The sequence below is a fragment of the Micropterus dolomieu genome, linkage group LG11 (genome assembly GCF_021292245.1).
Source record: "Micropterus dolomieu isolate WLL.071019.BEF.003 ecotype Adirondacks linkage group LG11, ASM2129224v1, whole genome shotgun sequence".
Classification (NCBI taxonomy): Eukaryota; Metazoa; Chordata; class Actinopteri; order Centrarchiformes; family Centrarchidae; genus Micropterus; species Micropterus dolomieu.
In genome coordinates this window covers 8,710,051-8,729,398 of record NC_060160.1, presented here as the reverse complement: position 1 = coordinate 8,729,398, position 19,348 = coordinate 8,710,051, and the positions used below count along the sequence as shown (strand labels likewise).

The 19,348-nt window shown below is 40.3% G+C and overlaps 1 protein-coding gene across 6 annotated transcripts in view; it reads right to left on the bottom strand.

The window, feature by feature from the left end:
• Positions 1-7,322: 7,322 nt before the first annotated feature.
• Positions 7,323-19,348, bottom strand: part of mideasb (mitotic deacetylase associated SANT domain protein b) — a 30,491-nt gene continuing 18,465 nt past the window's right edge. For 5 of the 6 annotated variants that reach the window (XM_046063425.1, XM_046063426.1, XM_046063428.1 and 2 more), the window contains 6 exons: positions 17,851-17,926; positions 16,114-16,202; positions 14,693-14,836; positions 13,997-14,119; positions 12,152-12,351; positions 7,323-10,439 (listed from right to left, as the gene is read on the bottom strand). In XM_046063425.1, the coding sequence (XP_045919381.1) occupies positions 10,202-10,439; positions 12,152-12,351; positions 13,997-14,119; positions 14,693-14,836; positions 16,114-16,202; positions 17,851-17,926 (870 nt within the window). In that variant the 3' untranslated portion in view covers positions 7,323-10,201. The remainder of the gene's footprint in view (positions 10,440-12,151; positions 12,352-13,996; positions 14,120-14,692; positions 14,837-16,113; positions 16,203-17,850; positions 17,927-19,348) is intronic. The other variant, XM_046063430.1, reaches the window with a different exon arrangement.

The window sequence follows — 19,348 nt, the reverse complement described above, 5'->3', positions numbered from 1 at the left end:
GTGGTTACATGATACTTAATACTTCATCACATCAGTCTAAATGCTTTTAAGGATTGTGACCTATTGTCATGCTGTGTCAAAACTACATGATTTATAAGATAGATTAAACTTTTTTAACATAGAGGACAATAACAGTCATGTGATTTTCACCTGACCACATACTGAACATAGAGTAGTACTAATTGGCAAAACAATCAAACCACATGGTCCATGTTCTGGAGCCTTTAGTCATATCACATGATGTTCCTGAGTAGTTCCTGAGCTTTTCCCCTTAAAAGATAACCCCTGAGCTTTTATTTATTTTATTTATATGAATCTACAAAAACACATCAATCCACAGGATAACATTTTCCAGCATGGTGCCAACATGAACATAACTTGATCAATCAGTGTAGACCAAATCACAAATAACCACATAAGTACACCTAAATACAACAAATGCAGATTAATAGCTTAGGCAAAATGTACCTGTTTACTCTTAAATAAGCGCTTACCCGACATCTGAAAATCCCTCCTGTTTTTGGCAACTTCTTACTAAATGACCATTTTATGGCACCATTATATATATAAAATAACTTCTAGTTACATTATTAACTTGAGTCACATCAAAACGTAGAGCTCTTGGTATATCCATGTTGAGTATGAAGTTTAAAAGCAACTTGGAAATTGTGTTTGAAAATCTTTTTAGCAGCTTCAATTTCCATGAGAACTGGGCAAATCTCATCTGCTGAGGAAGATTGTGTGATTTGATTGAAAGCTCTGGAACAGCTACTAAATGGACCTTTTGGTGAGATTGTTTTGCCAAACATTTCCAGGGTCAGGAATAAACTTTCAATCTCTCAGTTTAATTAGTTTAATTTGCACAAAATATCTTTCAGTGCCATGACTAAACCTCTTTTAACACTGCATATGTTCAGAGGAGTAAAAGCGTCAACCCAGCTCATGCTGGTGCATTGTGGGTAACAGCCCAGAGCACCTGAGGCCAGGCCTGAGTATTTGCAGATCCACCAGATGCTTCCTCTTTGGTTCTTTTGGGCTCCGTTGCCAGATTTTGAGCTTTGTATGGCCACCCTCACTGTCCATGAATCACATAGCAGCCGCCCCCTCCGCTGTGCCTCTGCCATCGCAGCCTGACAGTTGCTGTGGCAACAGACACAAACAAGACCCAACAGACAGCCAGTGTGTTCGTCCGTCTGGCTGCCACCCTTTTTCTCTGCAACAAAGAAGCTCGCTGTCACAAGAAAAATCTCGACCAAGGCCACAGACACTGAGGCAACTGATGGAAACATGCAGAGGATGTTTGACAGTGAGGCATTTTTCAGCTTTTACTGTGACCAGTCATTGCCATCATGTTTTTGACATTTACTCATATTGTGGGTGTTTAAAAACTTATTTATTTTGCATTTTTTAACATAAATCCATTTAATTGAGTTAAACAACAGGGACAGAAATGCTAAAACAACTACTACAATACTTTTTAAAATGAAAAGATATGAGTAGAAATAAACAAAAATGTAGGTAATGTTGTAATTGTTAACACACATAGTTAGAACAACCAAAAATGCGGAACGTTGACTCCCATGTTGGTTGAAAACAAATTAGGTCTCCAGCTGACTTTTACATGTCTCCTGACACATTTGGAAACCAAAAATAAAAAATTAACAGGTCTTATATATGCATTTGATGACTGGAGTCATGCTAAATACAGAGTAGATTAGGTAGGTATTTTCCTCTAAAATAACAATTTGGCTGTGAAACTTGCGTCCTTGTTCCTATTTTCAAACAGTGTAACATTATTATGTATTATTATTACATTAGAAGAGAAACGGCCTCTAGGTCGAGGACTAACGTTAATCAATGTGTTTGGTAAACCAAATTCAAGAAAGAGCAGGACAGAGCTGTTGATATTACTCTAAACTCTGAAATAGTAACGTGCTAATATAGGCTATAGCTAATACTTAGTCCTGAACGGGGCATTTTTTAATATAACCTGTAACTCCACAAACTAATGTAAGTTAATGATGTGCTCCTAGGCCACTAAGCTACATAAAGTACATACAGTTTAATCCATTCTTTACACTTACACTTTACACTCTTTTATTTGTGGTTAAGAAAAGGCATAAAAGACACCATCCTCTAAACTCTTATTACAGCACCATGCACACCACTCCTACTTGTGGAGAAATCAAAAGCTTAGTTATGGTTACTAAGCTATAATGTAGCAAAAGGTCTATTACATTTTCACCATCTTAATTGTAATGTCTGTTGTAGAGGACATGACAAAACATAGTCCACATATTTCTACATGGGAGGCGGACATAATAACTGGAAAATTTCCTTGCTATGGATAATATCAGGTCTGAGGGGGTTAATGTTCCCCATCTGAATCTTCTCATGTTTCACTGTTTTGACACGGTCTGGTGGAGTGTTTTAAGATTCCTCCTTTGATAATAATAGCCCAGATAATTGAGAATGCAAATACCTCTCTCTCTCTATCACTCAGCTTTTTGCACAGGAAATACAAACATCTTGGTTGTCGTGGTGACACATCCGGATGTTTGTGTGAAACCAGCAGCATTTGATGGAGGAAGAACATGCACCAAATTTATTCCTGGCTCCTGGTAGTCTCACAGCACATACTTGATTCGTGATGTTTTGAGGGCTAATGCATTAAACTGAGTATAACTCTGCGCCATGATTGTAATGTAAGCATCGTGCAGGCTGTAAGCACATTCAAAAAGCAGTTATGTTGACTTTCACTGCACTTAAAGTGAAGTGTTTTTTCTTTCCTGTTGAGCAGGAGGAGAGGGAAGCCCAAGTAATTTGCCAATGAAGACCTGCTATGTCAGCATGCATCAGAGGCCCGCAGTCATGAAGCTGTAAAATTAGACACATAAACCTATTAAGGGCTGGAAAATAAGTGTGTATGGGTCTCACGGCTAACATAACTCTAGTACACATGCAGAACTGGGTGGCCACGATTCATCATATCAGCTTAAAGGTGTGGATGCTAGGTTGTAAATGGGCTTACATTTAGTTCAGTTTAGTTTATTTTAAGTTAAGAGAGAGAGATTAATTTTAACATGTATTTTAAAGAAAGCAAAGTATGGCTGGGTAAAAATCAGCCAACGTATCAATAAAATAATTGTCAATTTATTGTAAAAAAAAAGATATTATCAAAGGAGTTTTACAGGTTTAAACTTCCCATTAACAACAATTTAACCTTCTTGTTAATGCTCCTCTGTGGTAGACAGCAGTGCACACTGATAAACCCCCTCTCCCCACCAAACTGAACCACTGAGTTGAATCGGCTACAAGCAACACTTAGGCAGCACTAATTCTCACTACTTTTTTGCCTTTTAACATGCAAAGGCAACCAAAAGGTAAATATTGCCAATAGAGAATCAAAAGGCGCCACAGAATTTAAATAGCAAATGTCCATGTTGGTGTTCAACCTGAACTTCTGTGGTAAAATCTGGAAACACAGGTTCAGATCTGCATGTCAGAGTTAATACACATTTATTTTAAAAAAGAGGGATAAACTAATTTGTTTACTTACTAGCTTGTTGTTATTGCTGTAAATAGGATTTTTTATTCTTCTACTAAACTTGCTCTAAGTCTAATAAAAGGGAATCTGTAGGCCCTTTAAGAGTTTGCCACAGCCCCCACAACCACAGCCTTCCTGCTTTTGTGCCACACAGTTTCTAACACACAACCAGTGAGAGAACACAAATGGAGAATACTTCATGTCCTCAAGCAAAACAATGAAGACTGTATCAGACGTGTGAAAACGTGGAGGTTATAAAATCAGGCAGTTTTAAGTTTTAAACACACATATGCCTCTGCCAACATGCTATTAATAATCTGAACATCTGTCTTTTGAAAGTAGACCATTTACTTTTGAAAATAACCTTTACATTTACCAGTCAGTGCACACATGGTCCACTCAGAGTTTCCACTCCCAAACCGGTTAATGTGATTTCAGGGCGTAAAAGAAAGATGTGAACAGGAAATCAACCATATACTTTTCACTCACTTAAAAGGCTATTCCTAAAATAACTCAGAAATAATTATTACTAACTGTTAATACATATCATAGTGTGAACGATTTTTTTTTTTTGCTTTGCTGGCAGTAATTTAGCCAACACTCTTGAAATGTTACATCAAAAGGGTGCTTCCATGCTTGAATGCATACTGCAGTGAAGATACTCTTTTTGTTTAATTAATTAAAAAAATACAGAAAAAACACGTGATCCTTCTTTAAAGCTCTTTAAACCACAGGTTTACTCTGCTGGAACACTTTCAACACCTCTCCTATCATCATCACACGGCGAAATAAAATTTAGAATGTGAAATTCGGAAACATGTCCTGCATAACCTCATGTCTTGAGAAATTGCAACTCAGGGAGCGCCGTGAGCCCTGTAAAGCATCCTTTTGGAGTCTGGCTGAACGTATCAGTCGAGAGGCTCCAGCAGAGTTTCATTCGTGCAGAGATGTCAGGCCTAAGGATGAGAATTGAGGCATTTACTGAGCAGAATCTGGTGCTCATTTCTGTAATTGAATATGGATGGCTGTCATTCCCACCTTCCATCAATTTCCCTCCTCCCCTCCTCACATTACTCCCTACCTCCTTCTAGCCTCCCTCCCATCTCATTTACCCGGCCTGGGCTGCAGTTGATTAGTGCTGCTGGATGTATCTGTTTCCACTGCAGTGCCCTGTCTCAGCAGATGTGTATAAATAGGCCCTCTGGCGTTGTAATTGCTAATAAGGCTCCAGTGTGTGTGCAGAAAAGACGAGCTGCTGCCATTTGTATGGAGGCCAGCTCCCCCTGAACGCACACTGAGAGGGGATTCATCAGAGCCTCCAAGCCCGGGAGGAAGACTCTGCGCTGGGGTAGATAATGAGGCGGCCAGGCCTCTGAGCCAAAGCCTGGATCTCCGAAAAACATCTTGGTGCATCAATCATGTTTTTTCCCATGTTTAAGCCAAAGGGTAAGAGTCTGGCAAACAGTCATCTGCTCCAATTAGGCTTCCAGCAGCCTCAATAACAAGAGCCTCCCTATTAGACAGCAATTAAACCTTGGACACCATTAGTTGGGGCTGTTGTGAACACTTTTCACCCTCCCCTTCCTATTTCTGAGTTTGGAGCCAGTGCTGCAGCAATTGGTGGATTGACAGAAAACTAATAAACAATTTTAATATTAAACAAACTGATCTGTTAATTCGGTTAATTCTGTTTTGAATCCTGAGGGGAAATCTCTGGTCGATTAGGATTGGATATGGATTAAATTGGTATGAAATGTTAAAATACCCTAGTTTTAGTCTAAGTTTTTTGACTGTTATTTTGTAACCTTCTTTTTAAAGCTCCTCTTGGTAGGATTTCAAACCTTCAGACTTCGGCGACACCTTGTGGTATTATTAAAAAAGATACTGTGGTAGACAGCAGCGCACACTGATACACCCTCTTCTCCCCGCTAAGTGAACAAGGACACTGAGATGAATCGGTTAGAAGCAACACATAGGCAGCACTAATTCTCACCTGTTACTTTTTTTTTTCTTTTAACATGCAAAGGCTACCAAAAGGTACATTTTGGCATCACAGAATCAAAAGGCCATACATAATCTAAGGAGCAAATTGCCCATGTTGGTTTTCAACTTGCACTTTTGTGTAAAAATCTGGAATACATTTAAGTTCGTTGACTGTTGTATTGGACAAAACAAAATAAAGATGTAACCTTGGGGTCTGGGAAATTATCGTATTGTTCACCATTTTCTGACATTTAATAGATTAAACTCCTTTGTGGCAGATACCTCCAGGATTTGTCTGAGAGCCCTTAAATCACACCTTCTGCTGGAGTATATCATATTGAGGTTGAGCACTATTATGGGGATGAGTTGCACACACTCATTGAATGATTAAGAGAGTGAGGGCATGAAAAAATCCCCACATTCATTTCCACTCTCTAACTCCCACACACAGTTTTGTTCTCACGGACAGGGAGAGCTCCTGGTCACGTTCGCAGGGTTTTCTATCGACACATGTTGTCTGAGCCCTTGAGGGATTTGGAGACTGGCTGTATGATGGCTGTGATAAATCACCTGTGGCCTGTCTATGTCCATGTGATAGATGCTCTGTAATATCAGCGCGAATACAAGTTACCATAAAAGTTGGAGGAATCTCTCAGATGTGAGTTTTTAAATTTAAAATGTGAATGCAATTTTTCAAACTCAAATGACACAGAGATGGATATGAATGAGCTTTTTGTGCAGTTTAGGGATTCAGTGTTTCCCCACTGAAATCCTCTAAGACCTCGCTCTGATCTGTAATTTTCTCCAGCTGTAAGATCAAGTTAGATAAAGTTGTGTTCTTGCACTCCTCTCCTCCCTTCTTTGACTCCCACTACTCCCATTTGTCTTCCTCCTCCTCCAACGTTTTGGAACAAGCAAAAAGAGTACGCAAGGACACGTCTGAGCTACATGCTGTTCTTGTTTGCCTTTCCCAGATTGCCCTGCTGCTCGCCCTGCTGCTAGTGGGAGTTGTCAGTTCCCATCATCATTTTATCTCCACTGTCAGGTCCTACTGCACTACAGTTATCTCTTCACTGTCCCACATCATCACGGTCAAATAGACACCGACATGGGAGTTATAGTCACATTATTCACACTGAAGCTGCTGGGTTTTTTTTTTTTTTTTTCATCAAGGAGGTGAAACACACCATGGGAGCACAAAATATAGTGACAGGTCTAAATAAAAAGAAAAGCTATAAACTGAATAATCTTACAGTAGGAAAGCAGAACATAATGCATGCAGCATGTAAGGGGAATTCAAATAAGATGTATCTTGGCACTAAGAAAATGCACACTTCATGTCTGTTTTGACTGAGCCAGATATCTAGTGATTGCTTTATGCTTTACAAGGGACGCCAAGTTGTAAACAGAGGCAAAAGGTGTGGCATTACGTTTAGATACCACCCTTTCTGAAGGCAGGGAAGTGTGTGCATTTTGGGCAAGGCAATTGGGCTTTACATCATTATCACATTATTTCATAACAATATATATATATATTATATACACACACATTTTTTTTATATATATACATATACACACACACACGTTACAACAGTGCCCTCCACTGCTCTTTGCAGGTACTTGAGTGCATGAATGCCGCAACAATGCTGCCCCCTTGTGCAGCTTCTTCTGACATGGTACCATCAGTACCACCACCACCCCCCCTACTTTGGATTTTTGGAAAGGGCTTCTTGGTCTGGCGGTAGATAATGGAGAAATAAAAAATAAATAAAAAGACACCAAAGGCTTCATGAATATTTTAAAACTTTAATATACAGTGCTTCATAAATCATTACTAAAAACACAGGTGGTAAAAATCAAATCGAAAACAAATAAGTTACACTGTAGTAAAAAGCACTTGAGATTCCTTTCCGTTTTCATCATTAGTGTGAACCCCATATGAAAATAGCATAGAAAGTATGCAAACATAGAATTTCATTCATATATATTTTCTAATCTTTAGCTAAATAAACCTTTTGTCCCCTTTAAAATTCCCTTAACTGACCAGATACAATGAGGAAAGTTTACAGCTTTGTGTTTGTGTCGTGGCCTCGATTTCATCTCTAATTCTTCTTTAAAATAACAACTCTCCCGCCGTGAGAACCTCAAGACAAGCCCAAATCAGAAGGAAATATAAATTAACATACCAAACATGTGAACAGTCTGCAAAACTTTTTTTCTTCTTCATTGACTGGCTTACAGTTTAACATTTGACCACTCTCTCTCTCTCTCTCACACACACACACAAAAACACACACACACACACACACACACAGTCTGTGCATAGACCCAGGTTTAACTTGTGAAGTAACTGGTAAGTGGAGCCGTTTTTCCCAGTTGCTCCCCCAAACTCCCCACTATGTGGTTTGTCCTTTAAAGAAAAATAACCCTTTAACCCATTTGTTGCTATGGCAACAGAAACTGGCTCCTAGCCGAAAGGGCTTAAAATAGAGATATGTAGAGACAGACAGATCACAACGTGTCGTTTCCACAGTCCAATTCAGTGCCTGCTATCAGCATTAAGGTAAACAGAGAAAAAAGGTCAACCATAGATACACGTTAGGGGTAGACAGATGAACATATTAAAAGCTAATATCAGCTCAATAACAGCCAGGCAGTTTGTCCACCTCGGATGTTATGAATTCTTTCCTAACCACCACTATACAGTCAAATATGCAATTAAATTTGACCACATTTGCACATTTTTCCCCATCAAGTTGTTCCTTTTTCATTGTTCAACATTTTCCTTAATACATTTGTAAGCTGTGTCACGCTGCCCTTCAGTTAACTGCTGACCTACATAGACAAGGTATCAGCAGGGCGCGCTCTTCACCCTGTACAACGATCAAAACACAGTTTGAGACGCTTGTCCGTGCTGGCAAAAAGAGAGAGAAAGTAACCAAATATCAGCCCACAGGGACTTAAGTGTGAAAATATACATGTCATAACACCACTTAGAATCGCCTGTAAAAACCTGCTAAATTTGAGTTAAGTTTGGTTTACAGCAAAGAATGTTTTGTTTCTCTTACTGCCCATTAGAAAATATACAAATCAACAACAGGTGAAAAGGTGTAAAATGTAAACTCCAGCTGAAATCTCTGACAGCCATTTCGTGTATGTGATACCTGGTTCTAAAAGCAAATGCATGTCTCGTCAGCATTCAAAATTTCCTGTTAAAACCTGCAAAATCTGGGTAAAGTTTGGTTTGCAGTACAGAATGCTTCTGCTTCTCTCACGGCCTGTTTGTATATACAAACAAAGAGAACGTGGATGTAAAATTCTAGTTAAAATATCAGGGCAGCAAGCATGTCATAACAATCTTTCCAAAATGTGTCTTGAGTCCATTTGCACCGGTTGTTGTCTTTCCCACTTTGTTATGTGTATCTATAGTGACCTGCGGTTTCAACAGCCCGAGTCAGTACCTCCTATCAGTTACAGGGTTGACAGAGAGGCATCCAGAGCATGACACAAAGAAGGGGAGGGCTTGGGCAGTGAAGAAACAGGGGGTCAACTTGTTCTATTGCACATACATTTCTGCCTTTTCTTCATTTCTGGCTTCCCAATAAATCTCACAGTTATAAACAGGCAGCAAGTAGCATTATTTTTGTTTTTTGTTTAAATAACAAAAAAAAGAAAGATAAGCTATGGACAAGTACGGAGAAGCGCTGAATTAAATTGCAGCCAAAACCAGGATATAATAATATTAATATGAATAATAATCAACAAGAATATTCACAAAAACAACAATAACTATATATAGCTACACAGGCAGAAAAAGTAACATTTACCTGTATATATTTATAAAAAAAAAAAACAACAACAGTGTAAAATTGATTGTCATATCAAGATAAAAAGCATCAAAACATCCAAGGCATCAACAGTGAGGAACAAACTGAGAATTTTAAAAAAGTGACAAGGGCTGAGGGGGGATTCACAGAACTAAAGCCCAAATGAACAACGCTGTCAGAGAGAGGCAACCCATTTGGTGCACATCATGCGTCTGAGAAAGCTTTTGGCAGCCTTGAGTGCAGAAGAACGATGAAAACAAAGGCAACAGTTTGCACATGCCATCCATCCTTCCATCTTCATCCAGTTGGTTTTGCAGCTTAAGCAAGCGCGAGCTGCGGCTCATCGAGAGTTGGGGGGGGGGGGGGGGGGGGGGGGGGGGGGGGGGGTCTGACAAGTTCCGCGCCCTTCAAAAGGACGCAGGGCGAAGACTCGAAGTGCTGAGGAAGGCGGCGGCCTGGCATGTAGAGCAGGACAGCGCAGAGAGAGGTGGCATGGCTTTGATTTGACTGAGCCCTGTGACCAAGAGAGGTAACTCTTGAAAAGCTTTTCAAGCAGAGTAAAGGGGCGTTGGTGAGTTTTGGAAAGCACATACAGCCGTTGTGTGTGTGTGTCTCTCACACACACACACACACACACACACACACACACTCACACACACACTCACACACACACACACGGGAGTAAACCTGTCCCTGAATGTGCCAAGCAACGGAAGTCTTGTTCTACAAAATATACACAAAGTTCACAGGAGGGGTTCTTCTTTGTTTTTTTAAAAAAACTCTCCTCCCCTCTCAGAGAGTAAAGCCACACTGCGTGGAGCAGTCAGTGTGTGCGTCCTTTCTTTTACTGCCAGTCCTCGTCGTCCTCGTCCTCCCTGTCCGACGAGTCTTCGTTGGTGCTGTCCCCGGCCACCTGCCGTGTCCCGTTCTGCTGCCGTGCAGCGAGGACGGCAGCGGCCTCTGCGGCTGCTTTTGCGGCCGCTCGCTCCTCTGCCTCCTTTTGGCGCAGCGCTGCGGCCTTCTTCTCCTGCTCGGCGTGGCTCTTCATGTGGGCGCTGCGGCTCTTTACCTTGTAGAAAATCCTAAAGGAAAGAAGGAAGAGCTTATTGCCTTTTCAGACGTGAACATAACATTACCGGCTTCACCAAGCTGCTATAGTCAGGGCTTTTTTTAATCATTCAGACATACAGTAGGCATTACACTAATGTTTCTTACAGTCTTGTGCAGACAGGGTAGAGGAAGTGGTGCCACTGCTGAGTATAAAAGTAACATCGAGGATGAAAAGGGTTCTCTGTTCTTTCACAGAATGCATCAATGATGGATTTGAAAACGCATCTTAGAAGGCGTTGGAAATGAATAAGTAATGACAACACGAGGGAAGCTAGCCCTGCTTCTCACTGATGAATCCTCTAATAAACTCATCAGTTTAATAATGTCTTTGATGGAGAATTCTGCTACCTACATTAAAATGTCCAACTAAGCACAAGCATAAAATGAGAAGGTGTCAAGTTCCGAGTCTCACATTATTCTTATTTGCTCAAAAGCTGAAGCCTTTTATTGGATATTAATTTATTCCATGGGGGGTAATAAAAAAAATATATAAAAAGGAGGTAGGGAGCTGGTCTGATTATTACTGTAGTTGTATGAGTTTTATGATGCATTTTGCTCCGCATCATATTGAGGGAGAAGGTAACATTTTTTACCTAAAATTAGTTTGTCCACATTCAGTTTGTTAACCAGGTTTTATTTACTTTGTGTGAAAGGAGATGACAGTTGAATTATACATTTATTACAGTTCTCTTAAGAAGAAGGATTTAATCTCTTTTTGTACATTTACCAACTTGTGCTTTTGTTGACTTAATCTGACAGCATTCAAGTCAGACTCATGCCGTGTTGGAAGCGCTGCTTGGTCACATAATCAGACAGAGAGAAGGTACTAAAGCAGCAAAATCAAAAACAAAATTTTTAGAGTTTGGTGACTCCAGAATACCAACGCACAACTTCAACATGAACAAGTCTCATCAGCCAGACTGTGAAATTGGTTCCAAAAGGGTAGAAAGCACAAAAATAATCAACCAAAAGATATTAACTGGGGGTCACTGACTTTCTGTTCGACACTGTATGTATGTAGAGATTTTCTGTTTCTAAAGTCAATACTTTTGTAATAGTTATTAGTCTCTTCATAAAGACTGTGGTCAAAGTTCAGTATGATGCTGGAAGTAATGACAAAACAATGGATATCACAGCATGTGACACAGCATGACATGTGCAGCCATGTGCACTGGGACTGAAACTTTTCTCAAATTATGCATATAAATGGCTAACAAGCCTGGTTAGATTTCCTGTAACGTGTATCATCAGCCTCGGTAGTGGTGGATAATATATAATGAGTACACTTTGAGCAGGTATTTAAAAGGTTGAGCGAAGCTTTTGTCAAGTGACTGGGTAGAGTTGCATTGACATATCTACTCTGTGTTTCAGTTGCTAGGATACAGTTGACAGTAACAGGCCCGGTGTTGCCAAAGGACAGACTGTTTAATCAAAGCATGACAGGATGGTTTAGTTTTTAACACTTTAAGACACTTGCCTCTGTTTACCGATACATATTCCAAGTGGGCCATAGCGGTGGCAACATTTCCTGGAGAAATTCTGCGTTTTAAATCTGGCTAGTTCAGTCCAAGGGCACTTATGTAACTCAAGTGACTGCTGTTGTCAGCTTTGCATAAGTAAACAGAGCCATGCCAACGTCTCCAGCGCAACAACAGTGACTGATGGGATATTTGTGATCACTGACCTGCCACATTTCTTGCAGGGGAACTCTCCCTCCTGACCAGCTGAGCCTTTATTGCCTGTTGATGGGCTGGTCTTGCGTGCGTTGCTGTCGTAGCGCGTTTTGGAGCTGGGAGGAGGGGGAGGAGGGGGTTGAATGACCCGGGACGGCGGCTGGTCCCTCCCCACGTCCTCCTGGCCTTTCATGATCAGGACGGTCCCAGGCTGCACGAACAGTAAAGAGGTGTAGTTAACGTGAACGCTCCCAAGATGTTTAACACAGTCACTGAGAGAAATTAGGATATAAAGAATGAAGCTACTTTATGAGCACCTTTTATGCACGATGATATAACAATGGGCAGCTGATTTACATACTCACACACAAAATCACACACAGTCTGGCACTTTTATCACTAACTTATTAGGTGTGCTAAAAAAGGGGAAATGCAATCCACATAATGAAGATAAAGGTTTCTTGTCAAGTCATTGTTTTGCTAACAGACATAATGTGGTTACACAATCCAGAGAGGACATCAGCCAAGTTATCGTCCCTAAAATATCCAGCAGGGGGCAGCAAATCCAACAACCATCCACAAGGCCATGTCGGGTAGAGTTCAAAAGGACAAACGTGTGAAGTCTGAAGAGGCCAACTGCAGTTTTGAACGAGGAACATGTGGAAATTCAAAATAATGTCCATTATTATTTAATGTAATTCTGTTTCTCTTTCCTTGGGTTTTTAAAGGAGGGGTCTTTGCATGAGCTTTTGGCTCAAGTACAAAGTACTTTTATGGCTTTTAGAAAATTACACCTTAGCATAAACAAGATACTTAAACATACTGTATGATAATTAGAATAAAAACCAGCACAGCATTAATTAACACATACAACAATGACAGTAATTATGATGGTTACCATCCATCTTTCTGGAGTACTGACCTACTTCTGTGATTTATTAGAATTTTGCATGGTTGTATTTATTTATTTTTATTAACAAAACATTAAATGACCCATACTACTTTTTTTTTTCTCCCCTGTAAACTACGTTTGAAAAATACAGTATTTTCGCTAGACATTCTACAACGGCGTGTACTGGCTCCTACAGTGTTACATTAACGGTTGTTTGTAGACCTAAGTTTCTAAGCTAGCAAGTTCGGTCTAGTCCGTTTTTAGTGAGTCAATCCTAAAAGTGTTTATGAAGCCCAGTTAAAGCTATGACACTTTCTGACGGTTAGTCAGACGTTTTCTGCAACAGAGGAAATAAATTCTTTATGAGGGAAAACAACTCCTGACATCTTTATAATTGATATTTATAATATGTCGAGCTGCCAAGACTTATCGCTGTAGCTGAAATTCAGGACGAAGAGCTCAAAAAGACACTTTGAAAAAAAGCTAACAGTGACAGAAAAATCACTGTGATCACTTCCAAGAGCCTGACACGAGAGTGTCATGAGTGAATGAATGAATGAATGAATGAATGAATGAATGAATATATATATATATATATACATATATACACACACGCTAAACTTTAGGAGTTGCTTCTTAAGTTGTTAATAAAAAGTAGGAAAATGAGGGAAAGCAAACTGATCAGACAAAAACAACTGTTCTCACTACAAAACTTGATATCTTTTCCATGACAGAGGCAACACAGTGGGGGGATTGGTTAATATTGGAAAGTACAGAACAGTGATGTTATGGGTTAGACAATGAAATCGTATTTGTTTAACCTTTTTTTTTTTTGAGGACAAAGACAATTGAATAATTCCTCATGTGGGATGACGCATACAAAAACTGTCACCTTATCTAATATTTATTCATTCATTCAGGGGTTCCTTTCCCAGGCAGAGCTGATACTCAATTTCACACTCACTTTGTCGGAGGACTGCAGCGTGTGTGCCACCCTGGCGGGGCCGACATCCTGTTTTCTATCTGCTGACCCCTCCCACTTCCTGCTGTCCTCCTCTCGTTGTGGCTCCAACCTGTGAGAGCCCTGCTGGCCAAGGAAGACGAGCTTACGTGTAAGACAAGCCTCTAGGAGAGACATTTACAGCTGGGTGCTAACTAGCAGCTCTGTAGTAGACTGTCAAATTGCATCTCTTGAACATGGGTTAAAAAAGGTATTTCTTCGCACAGTTACTATAACAACCACCAAACTTTACCCGCAATGTTTCCGTGGCTGCTTGTACTTGTACTGCTGAGACTGTGGTGACATAGGTGGGGTGAGCTGCAGTCATTCACACAGTCTCAAGTGGTCAATGAAGATATTCTGAGCTGCAGTATTTCTGCACCGATACTCTGCTGTTTCATGTCTAATCATAACACCCTTGATTTCTAACTAGATCAGCCTATACATCCCTGCTTACACTGTTCTAGCTTTCAGGGAAATCCTTTTAAAATCATTATTTTACATCCTACAATTGCTTCTGGGACATAGCCGCTTGTAGCAGGTTTGTTCTGCTTAATGTCAGGGAGGCTTAATTCTCTCAAGTGACCGGCTTTACATCTTGACGTCAGCAGCAAACATGTGTTTCTGCAGAGCAGGCATTAAACATAGCATGTAACTGACCTTGTTGTCCATCTCCTCCTCAGTGGTCCTGCTCTCAAGAGGTTCTGCCTCGCCGTAAATCAGCGTCCCGTTACGGCCGATCTTGACATGTTTCTTGTACGTGTAGTAAAACTCCACACACTGCGCCACCGACTTAGTTGTCACCTGTGAACCACACACACATTCCCAGTTAATGGAGTTTTAAAATTTCTCTTTTAAAATTTGGCGGTGGGCCTACGGGAGATTTTGTGTATTTAGATGATCTCCATCGAGGGAGGACCCAGTGAACCCAAATGAAACAAAAATTGCCATTGGTAACTTTGTCTAAGTTACTTTTTCAATGAGAGAGGGCAGCTATGCTTGGGGTCCGACATGCATGACGTATTTGTAGTTATCGTCCAATACTGTGCTTGGAAAAGTGGCAGAAAGAAATAACACGTCGAAGCAAGTTAAATGTATCTATCAGTTGTTATTATTAAATCAAAGAGTGTACTCAAAGCTCACGCTACCACATGTAGTATTCAAATGTACAACCACATTTTACTGTCAAGAAAGCTAAAATAAAAACAGATTTGCATTGTAACCACAGACTATAAACATTTTGTATTCAACATTTGTCGTTTTGTACATTAGCTTCATTGTACTTTCTTGTCGTGACATCTTGGACCTGGGGATTTTAACATCACATATGCCCTGAAATTTTTTCTGCAAAAACACCTAGATAACAGTCTCCCCACTTAGTTATTATAAATGTCACTGCAAAGTATTCAGTACATAAGGTCATATTTCAGGTAATTTTGAAACTGTTCAGTAGATACAACAGTCCTGTGCTGTTGAAAAGCAAACATTGTGGAGAGGGAATTTTACAAGTGATGGCAAAGGTCTGTTTTTAATCCTTTTTAGTATTGTTTTCTGTATAATTTTGTAAACCTAATGAATAAATGTCCTTTAGATAATAAAATGAAATTAGATTTGTTTTGAGAAGCTTCATTGCAGTTATTCGCTACAACAATGACAACAACAAAGGCCTAAAGCACATTCAGAAATACAATTTTAAAAGCCTTTAATCTGGTGTTTTGGCCAATGAACACTGTAAAAGTTGATCAAATTTGGCCTCACCCTTGATCAGTGAAGTGGTTAAGACAAGAAAATTAAATAGTTTTGCAGTCTTGTGGGAAAGCAATAATTGTCCGTGACACTGCAAATAATTAAACAAGAAGGAAACATTGTTCCAGACTGACTGGAGTGCTTCCCTTTCCCCACCCACAGTCAGGAAAAATATTGTGTGTGTTTTCTTTTTTTTTTTTTGGGGGGGGGGGCTTTTACACTGTTAGTGGAGGAGATAGAATCAGCTCTCCCACACTACCGCACACTACTATGTGGCCTAGAGTAGGATTAAGAGTTTTTATTTTCCTGCTTTTATGTTTGAAACCACAACATACCTGTTTCTGCACCATGAAGAAATCCTTCTTGTATGTAGTGATGCCTTTGTTGAACTGGCGTCTCTCAACTGCAGTCCAGCTGTCTGATCCTGAGGAGGTGGGGGGGGGGGAAGGAGGATAGGTAGAAAGTGAGAAAGAGGCATTTAAAGAGATCCAGCATTTTAATGGCCAGTTTAAAAGACTTTACACACTCAACAAGAATCTGCTTCCAGACTATACTCTGAATGTGTGGAGACCCAGACAAGTTCAATCCCACACCCCCACCCTTAAACCCCACACACACAAACACACACTCAAATCACTCGATAAACAATGGCTCTCCTGTCTTCTGCTTGGGATTAACCACATGCTGTAAAGCCCCTCCTTACTCCCCTACTCCCCTTCTTCCCTCATCGCGTTGACCCTGTCAATCCTCCAGTCACCCACTACCCCCTCCAACACAACCCTGACACTCTCACTACTGCAGCTGCCATTGCTGTGAGGAAAGGGCTGTTGGATTGAAAAAAAAGAAGTAGTGGAGGAAAATGCGCAAACTGTAATACAAACATACACTTATTCAGATTTCATCTCGGCTGAAATCTGGATTTTCAACTAATTATGAGCATTTGTTTTGAGTGTCTGAATACCAGCTGTGTAGGGTTTATCAGATAAGGCAATAATAGTCAACTTTCTTAGACAGAACCTTGTTGGTGCAGTAAATCTAGGGCTGCAATTAATGATAATGTTCTTGACTTGCCTTCTATTTTCTCTATTAATCAATTAACCCAGAAAATATCAGGAAATGATGAAAAATAACTGTTAGGTTTTGACCATTTCCTGAAACCTAAAAGATGATATGTTCAAATAGCTTGTTTTGCTCAGCGGTATAAATCCCCCAAGAAACACCGAATCCTCCCAACTGAGAAGTGGAAACACTTTTTTGATTATCAAAATAGGTGACTTTCTGTTGATCAACGAATCAACCATTTGTTTCAGCCATAAGTAAATAACATCTGTGTATTATAGTAGGTAAAAACAGAGTAAGAGCAGCAAACTCGAAGATTTTTATTTAAATAAATCTCTGTTAAGTCACTATCACAACTACCACAATGTTGAATAAGCCTATGGCCCACTGATGAAAGTATTGCAATATTATAGACTTGAATTGGGTGTGGCTAGCAACATACCCAGAAATGTTTTTAAGCTACTGCTAATAGAAATTAAATATCTCCCGCAGCTTCACATTTAAAGCAGTTATCTGGCGAAACACGAGTTGTCTTTATTATGAAGTAATCGCAAGAAATGCAACGTGTCAGTGAGCTTAGCACGGGCTGCTATTGTTCATCAGAAATGGCCATTTTCTGTATTTGCTGACAGTGGATCAGTTTGAAATATTGCAGGGAGTAACGGGCCAGTCAGGAGCAGTCACAGTGGGTTGTTAGACCAAGAGCTGCAGGGGACAGGCTGCACACTTCCAACTTCTCTCCTTTCACTATGCCCTGTTCATAGACTCGTGCCACGAGCAGCATAAAATCAGATCACGGTTGTTCACAGAATGACGGGAAAAGGCCAATTTTTGTCTTCTTTAGTAAAACAACAATTGTTTGTTTTTGTTGCCCCCAGAATTCTGGGTCTTTAGTATTACAACACATTGCAGTGAGTCGATCTCGCAAAATTGAAATCTTAAGGTTTTCCACTTTAAAATCCTATTGAAATACGAACAAATGCTAGATACAAATAAATTTCTGTATGACTTACCCGAGTAGTGGTAGTTCGCCAGATGATGAGACTTTGGGAAAATTGGATTCCTCAGCATTAGGAGGGACAGAGCAGCCTGAGAAACAAACATTCTAACACTGTAAGTGACAAACATGGCAAAATTAGCTGCACAGATTTCTTATTCTTTATACAGAGTCAGCTTTCTTCTGCCAAGAAAGCTGACTCTCACTCCATTAGGTACTCCATTTGTGCTTTATAAACCCTGTAAACACACAGAGACAAACAACGCTGCTTACAGGTAACCAGGCAGAGAGATAACCATCGTTTTTTCCTGCATGTATCAGGTACCAGCGTACATTATATCATGATTATACTCTCTTTGCCATTGTCAAAATAAGAATAAACTTTGTGCTCTTTGAGGAAAAAACATCAGACTTGTGCATGAATGTTGAAGGACGGCAGTTTGAGCCGGACTGCTGCTGCAAAGAGTGGGCGCTTTGACACCCCCCCACCCATCCCTCCACCCTCCTCGTAGTTTCCTTGACAACGTTAAACCAGTGCTGGGGCCTGAAAGCTCCACCAGTACTACCACAAGGCACTGACTCTGCATCAGCCTGCCAGATAACTCCTTCTTTAACATCTTCAATAATGGAGGTAGTGATTAAGGATAGCTGTTTAAGTCTCTGAACACTGGTGTCTACAAAACCGTTTGACGGGAACGAAGCAGAGGAGAAAAATGCGAAATAAAGGCATAAAGGCCACTGCTGGCCCGAGGGCATATTTATTTTTGAGGGACATCAGGCCTAACTGAGGGGGAACGTCAGCCAAGGCCTTCATGAAATCCTGCCCTGACTATTATTACCACTTTTGATTTTTATTATCATCCAGCAAGGCTATTCTAAGATACTAAGCTTTCCTTTTTAATATCACAGCATCCATTTGTATCTATCTACCTTCCCTCTGCTCCTTTCTGCTTAATTCTCTTAAATACTAGTAATGAACGTAAATGACCGTATCCTCTACAGTTGGTATTTCAAGGGGGGATGATGTGACAAGGAAAGAGCCACTTTAGATGCCGCCTCATAACGTTCAGCAGTAACCGTTGTTTGGCCTCATTACCGCACCCAGCACGGAGCACGCTGCTCCTTTTTTTGATAAAATTTTAATCAGTGGTATGACAGATTTATTATGCCACGGTATGTTTTATTTGAACGTGGCAAAGTGCTTTAAAATAGCAGTTTTAGGTAGTGGTCAAGGATGAGCTCTAGCTGTGCTCGATGAGTTTACATCCTTGGATATCTGCACTGCAAGCTGAACTAGCCCCGATGATAAGCTCTCATGTAATTAGTGGTCCAACAGTGATGCAGTAGGTGTGAGACAGGATGTATCATTGCTGCAGGATAGTATGGAGCGTCCATCTGACTAGTCAGATTTCTCTGTGACACTTGCAAGCTCCTAAACGCTGACTTTTTACTGAACTTCCTTGGGCATATTTATGCCCTTTGAGGTTTTGTCTGGTTGTTCAAGTTGCTACCAA